This window comes from Osmerus eperlanus, chromosome 6 (assembly GCF_963692335.1).
Source record: "Osmerus eperlanus chromosome 6, fOsmEpe2.1, whole genome shotgun sequence".
Taxonomy (NCBI): Eukaryota; Metazoa; Chordata; class Actinopteri; order Osmeriformes; family Osmeridae; genus Osmerus; species Osmerus eperlanus.
Window position 1 is genome coordinate 17,568,668 of NC_085023.1, and position 14,568 is coordinate 17,583,235.

At 46.0% G+C, this 14,568-nt stretch overlaps 1 protein-coding gene across 3 annotated transcripts; it reads left to right on the forward strand.

The window, feature by feature from the left end:
- Nucleotides 1-318: 318 nt before the first annotated feature.
- zbtb18 (zinc finger and BTB domain containing 18) lies at nucleotides 319-9,090 on the forward strand. 3 transcript variants are annotated; one of them, XM_062464087.1, is made up of 3 exons: nucleotides 319-455; nucleotides 2,241-2,344; nucleotides 4,413-9,090. In XM_062464087.1, exons 2-3 carry the CDS (start codon nucleotides 2,332-2,334, stop codon nucleotides 6,029-6,031), a joined length of 1,632 nt encoding a protein of 543 aa, XP_062320071.1. In that variant the 5' UTR covers nucleotides 319-455; nucleotides 2,241-2,331; the 3' UTR covers nucleotides 6,032-9,090. The 3 variants fall into 3 exon arrangements, with proteins under 3 accessions (XP_062320071.1, XP_062320072.1, XP_062320070.1); XM_062464088.1 differs by lacking the exon at nucleotides 2,241-2,344 and having other exon boundaries at nucleotides 323-455; XM_062464086.1 differs by lacking the exons at nucleotides 319-455; nucleotides 2,241-2,344 and adding an exon at nucleotides 3,544-3,635.
- The last annotated feature ends 5,478 nt before the right edge of the window (nucleotides 9,091-14,568 follow it).

The following is a 14,568-nucleotide window of genomic DNA, read 5'->3' on the forward strand; positions in this document are numbered from 1 at the left end:
TCCTTCTTTTCTCTGGCTTTTGTATGACTACAGTACCCACCTAACACCGCGCTCTCGTTCACTCCGTGGTCTGCGCCAGTCTGCTCGGGGAACCAGTTCGCTTGGCCTTTTTTCTGCCTTCTCACTGTTGCCTGGTGTCAACCTACGCCGAGAAGAGATATCCCTCCCTCTTCCCCCTTCAGCGGCTGCTTCCAATTTGCCTTCACGTTTCTTATCACAAGCACTATTGGCTTTTGCGCTGCCAGTCAGCCGCTTCCTCTGTGCTGGAGTTGAGTAGAAACAGCTCGGAAACATCTGGCTGCCGCAGCTCCTCTCTCCCTCCGCTCGCTCTCTCGCTCGCTCCGTCTTTCCTGCCACTGCAGGTTGTTATGGAAATTTCTTCAAAGTCGATCTAGTTCTTTTTCAACCAAGAGGATTTGACGAAGGAAGCAGGAAGACATTGGAGCTTGTTGTCTGTAAGTGCCTTTAATTCTAGAGTCCGATTAAGGGAGATGAAAGGAGATCTAGACAGGGGTGGGCTGTGAAGGGGAAAAAGTAGCAACTAACAATCCTTTCTCGCTGACTGTTGTCTAAACATAAATAGTTGCTATGTAGCTAAGCTCCTCCGAGACCATGTTTCAGTGGCTCTCGGCATAGCATCTGGGCCTGGTAGAGAATAACACAGCAGGTTGATCGAATACTTTTTTTGTTAGCCATGGCTACCTAGCTTGACTGCGTGGGTCAGAGTGTGTAAGCTAGCAAGGAAATTGTAGTCTACGTCTTGCGAATGTTGTGTTGTCAATCACGCGACTGTCTCACTCTCAATGTTTAGAATCTCGTCCAGCCTAGTTGTACTACAGTAGTTAAAACATAGATATGGACGTCAGATAGTTCAGTTGCATGCATCTGTGCTAACATCAGTTGTTAGCCTGCCTTTCATGAAGTTGATAAAACTAATGGCTAATTTATGACAGTTGTTTTATGGTAAATCCTTATTTTGCTGGCTATGGGCATCTGAATGAAGAGAGGTCGCTATGCTGTAAAAACATATTAATGTTATCAAGTTCAATTTAAATAGGATATAAACAGGTTACAGTGTATGGGAGTAATCGCTCCTCTCGCTGTGAATGGTTACAATGTTGTTATAGTGTTATTGCATTTCATGGCGACTATAATTCAGTGGTTTTGGTCAAGTTATTTGGAGATCGGATGAGTTAAAGTTGTAAGATAGTTGAAACTTTTTTCATAATCCTCCCCAACTCTCAATTTTTAAATTAAAATATTTTGTTTGTAAAAATGTATTAGAATAAATTCCTGAACATGATCAATGTAATTATTAAATGGCACTTATCTAAGTTAGCCTAGTAAACAAACAAAAGACAGCCGAGAGAGGTTTCTTATCAATTTATTTCGGCTTTGTGATGGTGAAATGACTCGAACCAGCCGCGGAGGAGATATTCAAATTCTTACATGATAAAAAAAAAGACCCCACAAAAATCTCACGGAATACTTTAACAAAAGAAAGCAGAGGCTGTAGTAAGTTTTTGCCCTCCCATTAAGAGCTAAGCTATCCTTTGTTTAGAATTTCACTCATGAGCTCTACAATTGTTCCCATTGTTCCTTATTTCATTTTTTTCTGTCAGTTGTCCGAAGGGTTAGGGAAAATGAATGACGGTAATGGTGAGGGCACTGAACCGTAAAGAAGTCGAAAACAATATCAGCTGCGTGGATCTGTCAGTTGCAAATGTGCTGCGCTCGGCTTTGTTTATAGTTACTGGAAGGAGCGCAGCAAAAAGAGAGAGAGAGAGGGGGGGGGGGGGGTAAAACAAACTTGAGGGTATTTAAATTCACTGTGCAGGAAACTAGGTTAGAAAAAGTGTCAGTTTTCTCACAGACCTATTTTCTAAACTTCTCCTTTACTTGAGTTCAGAGGTAGTGTGTCGGGGAGTTGGCCAGTTTTCCCACTGAAGCACCTCACTACATTTACCCCCTTTTAGAATGAAGAGAAAGAGAAACAAAGTTGTATAAAAGGCGAGGCTGGTGGCAAGAGCGTAGAGGAGTAGCATATGGCGGTAAAGGGAGCACAGCTGGAGGTAGCAGTTCCATCTGAACATGATGTCAGAGCAGCTGACAGGCTGCCAACCCCCAGTCTTTTATTCTAAGGCACAGCCTGCGAGTTAGTGTGTGTGCGGATCTGTGTGCAGGAGGAGGTATCTCATTCCCCTCCAACATCTCCTCCACTCTGCATCTGTCCCTCACAGTTTGAGTTTTTCCTCTCTCTCATACCCACTCATTGATTCTGAGAGCTGCAGCCACACAAGCTATTCTACTACAGCGGACTTAATCAAGTTGATGCATACTGCAGGTACTGTGTTTGTGAGAGAGCGTGAGTGTGGGGAGAAGGGGGGGGGACGGGACAGTGGAGTTGTTCCGTTTGTGAGGTCTGATCAGACCGGAGGTCTTCCTGTGTCTCCCTCTACCAGTCCGGGCTTGATGGTATGGGTGGTGTCGGATATTGTAGAATTGTGTGGAGATACTTGGACTTAGGTATTGAGAAAAGGGTTGACGTTGGTGTGTAGCGCGTTAACTCAAAGACAGGGTTTTAAGGCTTTTTGTTTGATTGTTCTAGAGGTAGGTTAAAGGATGTGTTTGTTGTAAACATTCATGTTGTTATTGGTTGAATTATTGATTCTTTAATTGAAGTTGAATGTAGAAATTAGTACAGATTTTAGTAATTAATCTCGTAACTAATGTTTTGGTTTTAAAACATTTGATTCCGTTTTCCTATTTGTCTTTAAATGAATGTAATTTTTTGGTTCATGTAAAAAAAAAAAAAAAAAAAAGTTTTTTACATTTCAGTTATTAAATGTAGTCAGACCACCAATTTCTTCTTAAACAATTGCTCAAATTATATTGTGCACATTGATGCAAGTTGTTCTGAATGCAAACCGAGATAAAAGCATCAATCAGTGTTTTCGATTCAGAATAATTTAGACTTTTTTTATATATCTAATTGACTATGAAATTACTTGAAAGCCCGTGTCTTCTTCCCCCTAGGCATGGTGACTAATTTAGAACTTGCAGATTTGAGCTGCCTGAATTGGCTAGACAGCTGTAATCGCACTCCTCCTAGTCCTAATCTCTTTATCTGGCCAGCAGCTGCCATATGTCCCTGGTCAGCTGGATCAGATGTTGGTAAGCCTTCTTCTACCCGGCCCTCGCTGTCCTCACAGACCACTAGTTTGATGGTTGCTACCTTGTGAGCTGTCCTACCATCTTTATTTTTAGCCATCTTAAGGATTAGGATTGATGTAGACTACAGGGCACTTAAAGTGATTGTATTGTAAATCTTCTAGCCTGACGCTTTGGGACGGATCCATGTGCAGTTTCTCGACAGATTCGGGGAGGGGTGGGGGTTGAGGGCGGGTAGCGTGGAGTGTTGGTGCTGGGGGCGTTTGGGGGTGGGGGTGGGACTTCCTTGTCCCCATAAGCCCCCTCATTAGGGCAGTCTGAGCTGGGCTGAGGGGGGCCACCGCGGCACTACACATACACTTGTTCAGTCTCATTCAAATGAGCTGATTTAACCACTCGTGTAAAGGCTGTCAGAGAGCGACGCATGTATTTTCTCAGGCAGGACAATTCAACTTGGTTAACAGGTGTGATTTTATTTTGATCACATCAGGATGCTTCGACATTTAGATTTTTTTTGCCTACTTAATGAATTATTTAGACTAGACCATCATTTAATTTCACGTTCAGGGGGGGGTCTCTTATTTTTAATCAGTTGTTCTCAGCAGTAGAAGGTTTATTTGTATTGAAATATCTTCTAGTCCTGCTCGGTCATTCTCAGCTGTCCGAGGTAGCTTGCTTGTATACGTGAGGACTGTTTGCGCACCTGAAAGCCTGTTACCTAAAGTAGCCGGACAGGCCAAAGTGGGTTATTAAAAATAACCACTCTAGGAGCCAGGAAGTGAGCTGTGAGGCAGGCAGGAGGACGGGAGGGGAGAGAGGACACACTCAGCCTGGCTGTTGAGTAGCCTGACTGGGAATCAAAAAAACAGAACATCATCTGGAGGCGCTGATGTTTAAGACCGATAGTTTATCATGGTTTCATACCTGCTCCGAACAGTACCGTAAACTGGGGTTACCTTTTTAGCGTGCTTGGTTCCGATTCAACAAACACTTTAAATCTAAATGCAATGTAAATTAAAGTAAATAAATATTCACTTCAATGGTGACATGTTTTAATTAAGACAACGTTTTTAGACTTGTATGAATTAATTTAGATTGATAATCCAAATATAGATTCTGTAACAAAAGAGAGAGGATAAGTGGGAGATATGAGTGTGTGCGTTGCAGATTGTAACCAGTGTGCGTATAAAGCTATGTGTGTTTAGTAGGTTCTAACCAGTGTGTGTGTGTGTGTGTTCCAGGTTATGAGGACGGCAGGATGGAGTTCCCAGACCACAGCAGACATTTGCTCCAGTGTCTGAGTGAGCAGAGACACCAGGGCTTCCTGTGCGACTCGACGGTCCTGGTAGGCGATGCCCAGTTCCGTGCTCACCGCGCTGTGCTGGCGTCCTGCAGCATGTACTTCCACCTCTTCTACAAGGACCAGCTGGACAAGAGGGACGTGGTCCACCTCAACAGCGACATCGTAACCGCTCCGGCCTTTGCCCTGCTACTGGAGTTCATGTATGAGGGCAAGCTGCAGTTCAAGGCCCTGCCAGTAGAGGACGTGCTGGCGGCCGCCAGCTACCTGCACATGTACGACATCGTCAAGGTGTGCAAGAAGAAGCTGAAGCAGAAGGGCACCGCGGAGGCCGACAGCACGCGACGCGAAGAGGACAACGCCTCCTCCTGCTCCGACAAGGCCGAGAGTCTATCGGAGGCCACCGCCGACCTTTTGCCCAGCGATGACGACGACCTGGAGGCCAAGCGGGAAGCCAGCACCCCCCTGTGGATGCGGCTGCCTTCGGACCGCGCGGGCACCCCGGCCGCGGCCTCCAGCCCCACAGAGGCCCAGCCCCAGGGCAGCGAGGCCAGGAAGCTGCGTTCCCCGGCAGGAAGCCCCAGCAGCTCCACCGGCTCCCTCCGCTCGCACAGGTCGCTCGGCTCCTCACGCCGGGTGTCGGCCGACGCCGACTGCGTCCTCGACCTGTCGGTGAAGCCCGTCGCCGCCGGTAACCCGTACCTGAGCGGCGTCGGCGCGTCGACACCTGACCGCCTGCAGGGCGGACTGGTGCAGGTGAAGGTGGAGAGGAACGCGGGGTCGGATGAGGAGGAGCTGGGAGGCGGAGACTACCACATGGACCACAGCGGCGCCAAGGGCACGACGCCCAGCACCAACGGAGGACTGAATCACCACGGCGTGGGGGTGGGTCTGACGGCCCAACGACGTCTGGGCCTGGAGGCCCACCTGTCGGCGTTGCGAGAGGCCTCGCTGGCCGGGGAGCTGGACCGGGAGGACAAGGCCAGCGAGGAGGACGACATGCTGGGCACGGAGAGTGAGCGCGCCCAGGCCGAGGCAGCCAGCATGGACAGCTCCCTGCTCCCCTACGTCTCCAACATGCTCAGCGCCCCCCACACCCAGATCTTCATGTGTCCGCTGTGCAACAAGGTGTTTCCCAGCCCCCACATCCTGCAGATCCACCTCAGCAGCCACTTCCGCGAGCAGGAGGGCGTGAGGGCCAAGCCCGCCGGCGACGTCAACGTGCCCACCTGCTCCATCTGCGGGAAGACCTTCTCCTGCATGTACACGCTGAAGCGCCACGAGAGGACTCACTCCGGGGAGAAGCCCTACACCTGCACCACCTGCGGGAAGAGCTTCCAGTACTCCCACAACCTGAGCCGCCACGCCGTGGTGCACACGCGCGAGAAGCCGCACGCCTGCAAGTGGTGCGAGAGACGCTTCACGCAGTCCGGGGACCTCTACCGCCACATCCGCAAGTTCCACTGCGAACTGGTCAACTCGCTCTCGGTGAAGAGTGAATCTCTGAGCCTGCCCAGAGACTGGGCGATAGAGGACAGCTCCCAGGAACTGTGGAAGTAGAGAGGGGTGAGCTGGGGTGGGGAGGTCTGGCCCGGGGGCGGAGGATGGAGGGATGGAGCGGAAGGAGGGGAAGAAGAGGATATCTGGGGTCTGAATCAGTCATGTTTCTTGTACTTACTATGTTGCAAATCTTGTTAAATTGCACTTTAATAGCACATGAAAATGTTACTACTGATTTTATCTGGTCCTTAGATTTATTTTATTTAGTTTTATTCTATTCTATTTGGTTTATTCTATTCTATTTTATTTGTCAGGTTTTCATTTTGATGAAAAAAAACTTTGGGTGCTGGTAGCAGTAGCCAGTAGTTCAGTTTAGTTCTCCGCCTGCATACCATACCCAGAAGTCTATACACTCCTCGATGGAAGCCAGGCAGAGCTTCATAGACAACCATATGAAGTGTTCAGGTAACACACTGAGGTGACCAACTATTGGATCACACTAAACGGGTACTGTGATCATGAACATTCTCAGTACATGTGCGTATGAGGATGTGTGTGTGCACTACTGCTAATTTCAACAGATTTGCGTGTGTTTGTGCGAGTTTGCGTGCATATGCGTGCATGTGTGTTGTTTTCTGTTTTTGTAAACGATCTCTGCGTAGAGGTGAGCTCTGGGCGCTCTGAGCTGCGCCTCGTTAAGCTCTTTGACTTGATGGGAAACTTGACTGATGAAAGACGATCGGCCCTCATGCAATGTACAGCTTCCCTTTTTTCAACTACTTTTGAAGTATTTTCTAAAATCCTTTATGAATGATTAATATAGACATTTTCTTAAAGCAAGCTGCAGTCTTTCGACATCCTTGTTGAAAAATTCACATTTATTTGAAGTTGATATGTAAGATATAGTTTACCGTAATTAAAATTATGGATTTATTTTGGAAAAAATGGGATCTGTTGTTGCATGAAGTCCAACTTGTATATTTGAAATGTGAATTGCTGTATTACTGTACACTGTAATTGATCAAATATATAACAGACTATGTGAATACTCAAGGGTGCAGTCTGTTGAAAAACTGAATTTTACAGCTATGAAAAATGCATGAATATGATTTGTCTCACATTTTTGTTGTTGTTTTGCATTGGGGGTGGTGCATATTTGAATGAATTCATTCGATTCATGGGTGGGATTTTTTTTTCTGCTCCTGTGAGTGTTCGTATGGACTCCTGTGGAATGTTCTGTGGGTAGTGAAGGAGGCGTTTGTGTAAATGCACTGATCTCTGGGTTCAGCTGGTAAGATGACCGTGCAGAGGAAGGATAAGGTGGTGGTTTGGAAGAGGTGAAAAGCAACTGACTAAACGACTACTAAACAACTCTTCTGAGAATCTCCGTCCTATCAGAACCTATTTTCTTCTCCTTTATCCTCCCAAGGAGTTTAGGTGCCCCACTGCTGTGACTGGCTCCCACTTACAGGTGGGGTTTTATTTATTTATATTTCAATTGGGCACTTGTTTCTGCGTGGCACTGTCCGGGTGCCAGTGTGTCTGCATGACACTGCTGGCTCTTTGGTGTTAAAGGAAGTGAAAGGAGGTTTTTCCCTATTTTAAGTGGTTATGGTCATCTGACGTCTCAGTATGTCTGTGTGTTTAGTGGTTTGCTAAAACTGAGAAGACAAACAACTGCTGTAGCACGGTTTCTCTTTCTTTCTGTGTGTGTGTGTGTGTGTGTCTATGTCCCTAACTCTCTCTCTCTCCCCCCTAACCCTCTCTGTGTGTGTCTCTCTGTTTCACTGACTTGCTCTCCCACAGACATCCTGACCTGATCCTTGCTGAGCTTGTTTGACCTGAGTGTTTGGGTGGATCTGTGCGAGCATGTGTGTTTTCTACTGAAGGCGTAATCCTTTTGACGGGGAAGAATTGGCATGCTTGATTGCACCTTTAAAGCTTAATGAAATGAGTTTTTTGCTTCAAAGATGCCTTTATAAAAATTATAGGAGAAATTGATTTAAAGGAACGGTTGATGGTATAACATTCGTGAAGAAACGTATTCAATCATAACTTTATTGAATCTATTGAAATGAAATTATCTTCTATCATATTTTCATGTGATTGAATATGTGACTTTTTTGTATTTGAATGTGTGATCAAGGGGGAGGTAAATTTATTTGGGGTTTTCAATTTATTTGTATTTATTTTTTACCTCTTAAAATGGAGTTACATTTAGTAAATGTTCTGTGTGGGAAAATTAATTAGAAATGCACATGTTGTGAGAGCTGTTAAACAAAGGATGAATACTAAACTTTCCCTAAAACTCAGTCGGTAATGGGAGTTTCTCTGTGGCTAGGGGGTTTATCCCCAAAGCATTGGGGGTGGGGGCTGGGGGTGAGGGTGGGGGTAGGATTGGTGGCTTGGTGGGCAGGATGACATCCTCATCAGCTGGTGAGAAGCGTTTGTCATGCCAAGCAAGCTTTGTGTCATTATGGCATTTTGCACCCTCGGTAACCAACCAATCTCTCTTCAACCATCAGATTTTAACTTCATCATGTGGGACTAATTCCTCTGTTCTATATCACAATTATTGCTGGCTTTGTTATTTTTTTTTCTTTTTTAAATTATAATTATTGTACTTGACCGCCTTAAACTACTGTATACAGCTCATTGTAACTGGAACACTGAGAGTGTCTGTAACCCGATGGACTGTTTATTTCAACTGCAGAGGAAGCTGTGAAACGCCCTGTCTTTAAGCATCTCCATTTACATAGATATATGTGTGCTTACTTGAACACAGGATGGATTTAGTGGGTATGGGGGAAAACATTCAAATGTCCAAGACTATATATGGCGGGAGGGAAGCAGGAAAAAGAAAAGAGATGAATCTGTTGAAAAGGACAATCACTGTCTGAAAGAAAGCAGATTTTGATTCAACTATGTTTGCTTCCCTGATTTAAGATTTGTTCTTTTTATGGATTTAGACATTTAGCTTTGACAATCATAGTATGTTTTATTTTCTCGAGGGGAGTAAATTCTACGGCTGTTTAGTTTTGTACTTTTTTGGTGTGCTGTTGTTGACATTTTTTAATTGTGTGCAAACTGCAATAAATTATAAGAACCTTGAAATTCAACTTTTTATCTGAGTGTTTTTTAATTTTCAGAGTGAATGACGGAAACAAAAAAATTCTCATTGTAAATTAAATATTCAGTGAAGTGTTTCCTGAACATTTAGATAGATTTCAAAATATTCAATTAAAAAATATCAGTTATACATAAATGAATATGTTACGGTGTAGTTTATCAAGTTTTAAGTATCAATGAAATGTTGCTAGGAATTATTCTGTAATTCTATACTTACGTCTTCAACTATAGCAATAGTAACCAGATTTTAGTTACTAATAAAAAATAATAATAATTAAGTACAGATCATTCAACTTGGCAATTGCAAGTATATTTTAAACAGTAAATGAGTTACTTGTGCTTTCATTGTCCATTTGAGATGAACTTCAGTGTTGTTGTTGGTCTCTAGCTGCTCTGTGAAGCATGTGTAATGTAAATCCACCCAGCAGGTCACTATTGTCAGGAGGCAGGAGGTAGGGGAGGGAAGTTGGCATACCCTGTCTCACTGTCATGTGATGTGGTGGGATGGTGTGGCTCTCGATTGGGCTCTGCTTGTGCACAGGATGGTGCCCTGCGTGGCCAGTGTGTGTGTGTGTGTGTGTGTGTGTGTGTGTGTGTGTGTGTGTGTGTGTGTGTGTGTGTGTGTGTGTGTGTGTGTGTGTGTGTGTGTGTGTGTGGATGTCCATATGTGTGTATTATGCTAATATATCTGGCTGCTGCACTGGCTAAGGCGTGGGCTGGACCTGAGAAAATGTGCAGCAGCTTGTCAAGAACCACCCCCCACAACATACACACACACGCACACACACACACGCACACACACACATACACACACGCACACACGCACACACACACATACACACACACACACACGCACACACACACACAGCCTCCTGCCAAAGCTTCTCAAGTACAGTTTTCCAGAAAACAAATCAGCTTTAGCTAATGTCTTGCTGCTCTGCAAACCTGCCCTACAGATGCATTAAGGCTCACCACTTTGAAGCCAGTGAGCGTTATTCATTGGGGCATCGCTACAGATGGTCATGAGCTGTAAGCCTACACCCCCCCTCTCCCCCCCACACACACACATACAAACACTCACGCATACACACTCGCACTCACCCCCACCCACTCACTATCACGACTAACCCCCTCCCACCTAATAACTATGACATTTTTGTCTTTTTCAAGAGAACATTATTGTTGAGGTTTCTTACCTTGTTTCACCACTGTGATGTTGTTAGTATGATTAAGTGAAGACCAGTGACTGATTAGGACCCCATGTACCATGGCTGAAAGCAGGTGCACAATAACTTAATTAATTATACCACATCTTTACTTTGAACAAGTTGTCTTTTACATATTTAAAAATCCTGACACTTCAACCACACTTAAAAAATATAGATGTTTTTAATAATTAATTATAAAAATAAATAATTGTGAACCGTAAGAAGCTCAAATGTTGGTGATGTGTTGTTTGACATTATGGAAGATGGAGCATAATGCAGTCCTTGTCTACATTATTATGAGTTGTGGTGCCATGCAAGGGAACATCTGCCTGCTGGAGACTATATGTGGCTCTGAAGAGGCCGTGTGGGCTGGCTGTGAATTTAGGTCATTAATTTGTATCTGTCCTTTGTTTACTTAAGGAACGGGGACAAAGGGGCAGCTGCAGAAACATTTGGCTGTGCCGAGGGCGAGCGCGCTCAACATGTTGGAGCCAGAGACCAGCTTGGGATCCTGTCTGTGGTTCGCGACACCGAAGTTAGCGTGAGCGGGAGGCAGTACCGTGCCAAGCTGCAAGGTCCGGGGCCCAGGCCGGGGCCCAGGTCGGGGCCCAGGCCAGGGGGCAGGAGAGACCAGCACTCCTACCAGCTCAGGGATGGCTGGTAAGTTGTTTGGACTCCGGTGGTGGATGGGGTAATAAGTAAGTGTAGAAAGTCTCCAGGGTGAGAATTGGGATTGTCCCTGACCAACAACGACACACAGAAACTGAGGGATCATCCATGAAACGTGTTGGGCACACACGCAGTGTTTTAGTGTCCAGTGACTGTTCTGTGTGTAAACCCATTTAAGACCCCCCTCCACCGTGAGCCACAGAGAGAATTACAGTGGATTACACTTAGACATTTAAACTGTTGCTTCTCCTGAGGCTTATTCTGTATGAGGAGCTTAATAAAACACTGCACACAAAGAGCCAGGGCAGAAAAATCATAAACTTGTTGATTCATATGTACCTTTATGAATTGTTTTTTTTCTTTTTTTCCCCCCCCAGCTGCCAAGAAATTCAAGTGTAGTGAATGAAGCCGTGATGGCTCTGTAAGTGCACAGCTTAGGGAAGGTGACACAGACAGGCATGAGGGTGGAATCCGTCTTTTTCTCCCTCTTGTCTGTGTGTTTAAAAGGCTGCCTTTGTCAGGCTCCCAGTGAACAGAGACAGAAGGCAAGCAACAAGCGCCCGTCTCGACCCAGACAAAGCAGCGGTGCTGCTAGTCTGCAGGCAGAGAAGGAGGGGGGGGGGGGGTTACTTTTGGTTGGAGGGGTACTTGGGGTCCCATGGAGCGAGCCACACTGCACCCCTGAACAAAAGAAGACGCAAACTCTAATGTGTGTGTCTCTGTTAGAGAGGGGATCAAACCAGCCCCCTCCCCCCCCCCTCCCCTCCAAGCACACACACACAACAACGCACGCTCACCAACACACACAGTGTCCCCCAGCCAGTGGGTGTTTTTTGTGAAGGTGGTATTGGGGGGGGGGGGGGGTCTGGTATTGCAGATTAGACTGTGCATGTTTTTATGTGTAAATCTTCGATGGAGCGGGAGGAATCCTGCTCCCCAACGACCAGGATGACTGCAGCTACTAGAAAGGGGAGTTGGGTTGACCTGGTAATCTAAAGCAGCCTGGAGGATTTAAGATTAGAATTTATAAAATTGTAACTCAATTAAGAGCCCGCCTTGTGCTGCTATGTTGTCGAATTATATTATTGGCAGTATAACAGTGGTTTATTAGTGAAGCCCGCAACCGTCGTTTACCACAAACTTAGGTGTGAGACTGTTTCATATTGAAATATAGAAGGTATGTAAGATATATTAGATATTTTGTTGTACAAATGCTTTGTAATTTGTTTCAACTTTCCTCTCTCTCTCTCTCTCTCTCTCTCTCTCTCTCTCTCTCTCTCTCTCTCTCTCCCTCTCTCTCTCTCTCTCTCTCTCTCTCTCTCTCTCTCTCTCTCTCTCTCTCTCTCTCTCTCTCTCTCTCTCTCTCTCTCTCTCTCTCTCTCTCTCTCTCTCTCTCTCTCTCTTGTTGCCAGCCAGCTGTGGGTGTGTGTGCAGGCTGCTGGGAGGAGATAAGTGCTGTGCAGGGCGTGAGGTGTTGATAGGGGCAGAGCTGGTTGGCAGGACTTACATGTGGATCAGGGAACAGGGAACATTGCTGTGGTGACCTTATGAAGTTCACACAGTCTTCGTCCTTTACCCTTACCCCATTTTTATACCCACTGACCTGAACAAAGTTCAGCCGAGGAATGAAGGGGTGTTTCCATGGGAACATGCTAAGTATGGTGAGCTGCTCCCCAGAGAGCTAAAGAAACGTACGTGACAGCAATTGTCTAGAAATAATATAATCATAAAATAATTCAGTAAAATGTATCATTTATTATGATGAGTAAATAGAAAGATTATTAATTATTGTTCATGATAACTTTTTATTTTGGACAAACTAATGGTGTAATCAGACAGCCATCTTGCTTAGCTGTTTTGGAAACTAGTTAGTATTGCTCAAGCAAGCTGTTCTGCTGGGATTCACTCTCCAGTGTGTGTATTCTGGTTGGAGAGTGTTTGATCTGATGGCAGCAGACCCACGGGGGGGTCAGACAGACCAGAGACCCCCCTGCTAGAGCCAGTCTGCTCCAGACTTCTCCCGCACCTGCCCACAGCAGAGGTGTGACTCAGCAGGCAACTCACACACACACACACACATACACATACACCGCATGGCAAGCAAAGTGTGTGTCTGTGTGTCTATCTGTCTCTGTGTGTGTGGGCGAGCTGCGATACAGAATGCCTCACAGCTAGCAGCCAGCTGTGGAGTGGAGGAATCCAGCTCACCTCCCTTTCGCAACCTCAAATCTTCGTCTCACGACTCCATCTCAACCCCCTGTCTCCAATCCAATATCCTTCTTCAAATCTTCAACCCTCTGTGTCTCTCTCAGCCAGCATGCAGAACTGTGTTCGAAAATGTTCGAAGCTACACCAGATCTGAGTTGGGAGTCTCACACGGGAATTCGACCGTGATCTCCCAATTTAGAGACATTGTTGGGGATACAATTACATACTGTAGTTATGCTTCAGTGCACTAAGAATGTTCCATCTAACAAAGTGTGAGAGAGAGAGAGAGAGAGAGAGAGAGAGAGAGAGAGAGAGAGAGAGAGAGAGAGAGAGAGAGAGAGAGAGAGAGAGAGAGAGAGAGAGAGAGAGAGAGAGAGAGAGAGAGAGAGAGAGAGAGAGTAGTTCCAAGGATGGTTGAGCGCAGGAACAGGAGTGTTTCTGTGTTCTCTCACCCTGTGATGCCAACCTCTCCTCTCCTTCCCAGCTCTGGCCTAGCAGGCCCCATCTGTCGCCTCCCTCCCTTCCTATCGTTCTCCTTTCCTCCCTTTTGCGCTCTCTCTTCCGGTCACCCTGCTTCCACACTCACCTTTTCCCATCCCTCCTCACCTTTCCCCCTCCCTTCTTCTCTCCATCCCTGCCCTAATTTTGCATTTGCACTCTGTATCTGTTTGCAGGGGTGTGTGTGTGTGTGTCAATCAGTGCGTGTTCGTGCATGTGCCTGGTTCCTGCGGAGGATCATCCCAGCCAGAGTGGTTCTGGCTGGCTGGCTAGCAGCTGTGCTGGTTAACGATGGGGCTCTCCTAGACCACATCTGCACTCTGCATTATCATTAGAGCTCCCACATCTCCAGGATCGCTGACAAAGTGAACAATACCAACAATCACCCCCATCAGCTGCAACCATATGGGCACCACACTCCGATTGCAGGGGAGGGGGGCAGAGAGGCAATTGTACTAGCATCTGTTTGGCAGAATTCAGAAGCTACGTTTCAAGATGAATTCGCTGCGCAAAGAAAGTTTTTTTTCGAACCCCACCTCTCCTTTCTCTCAGTTTTCATCTTTTCTCCATCTCTACTTCTTCTTTCCTTTTCTCTTTCCCTCCCCTTTTCTCGTGGACAGTAGAATGTATCACTAGGTGTTCTCCTGCCTGGTGCATCTTGCAATTACCAGCACACCTTAATCCACTGTCTTAATGGGCTGGGGGGGTGTGTTGGTCTGACCAGATGGCACTACAAGGTGCGCTTCCTCTCTCCTCCCCTCTCCTCCTTCCTTCTTTCCCAGACTTTGAATCCAGCTGGAGAAAAGTTTTCCCAGGATCATCATCAGAATTCTCGCCACCTTAAGACTGTAATTAGCTTGTGAATCCTGCCTTTAGCTCTTGGAG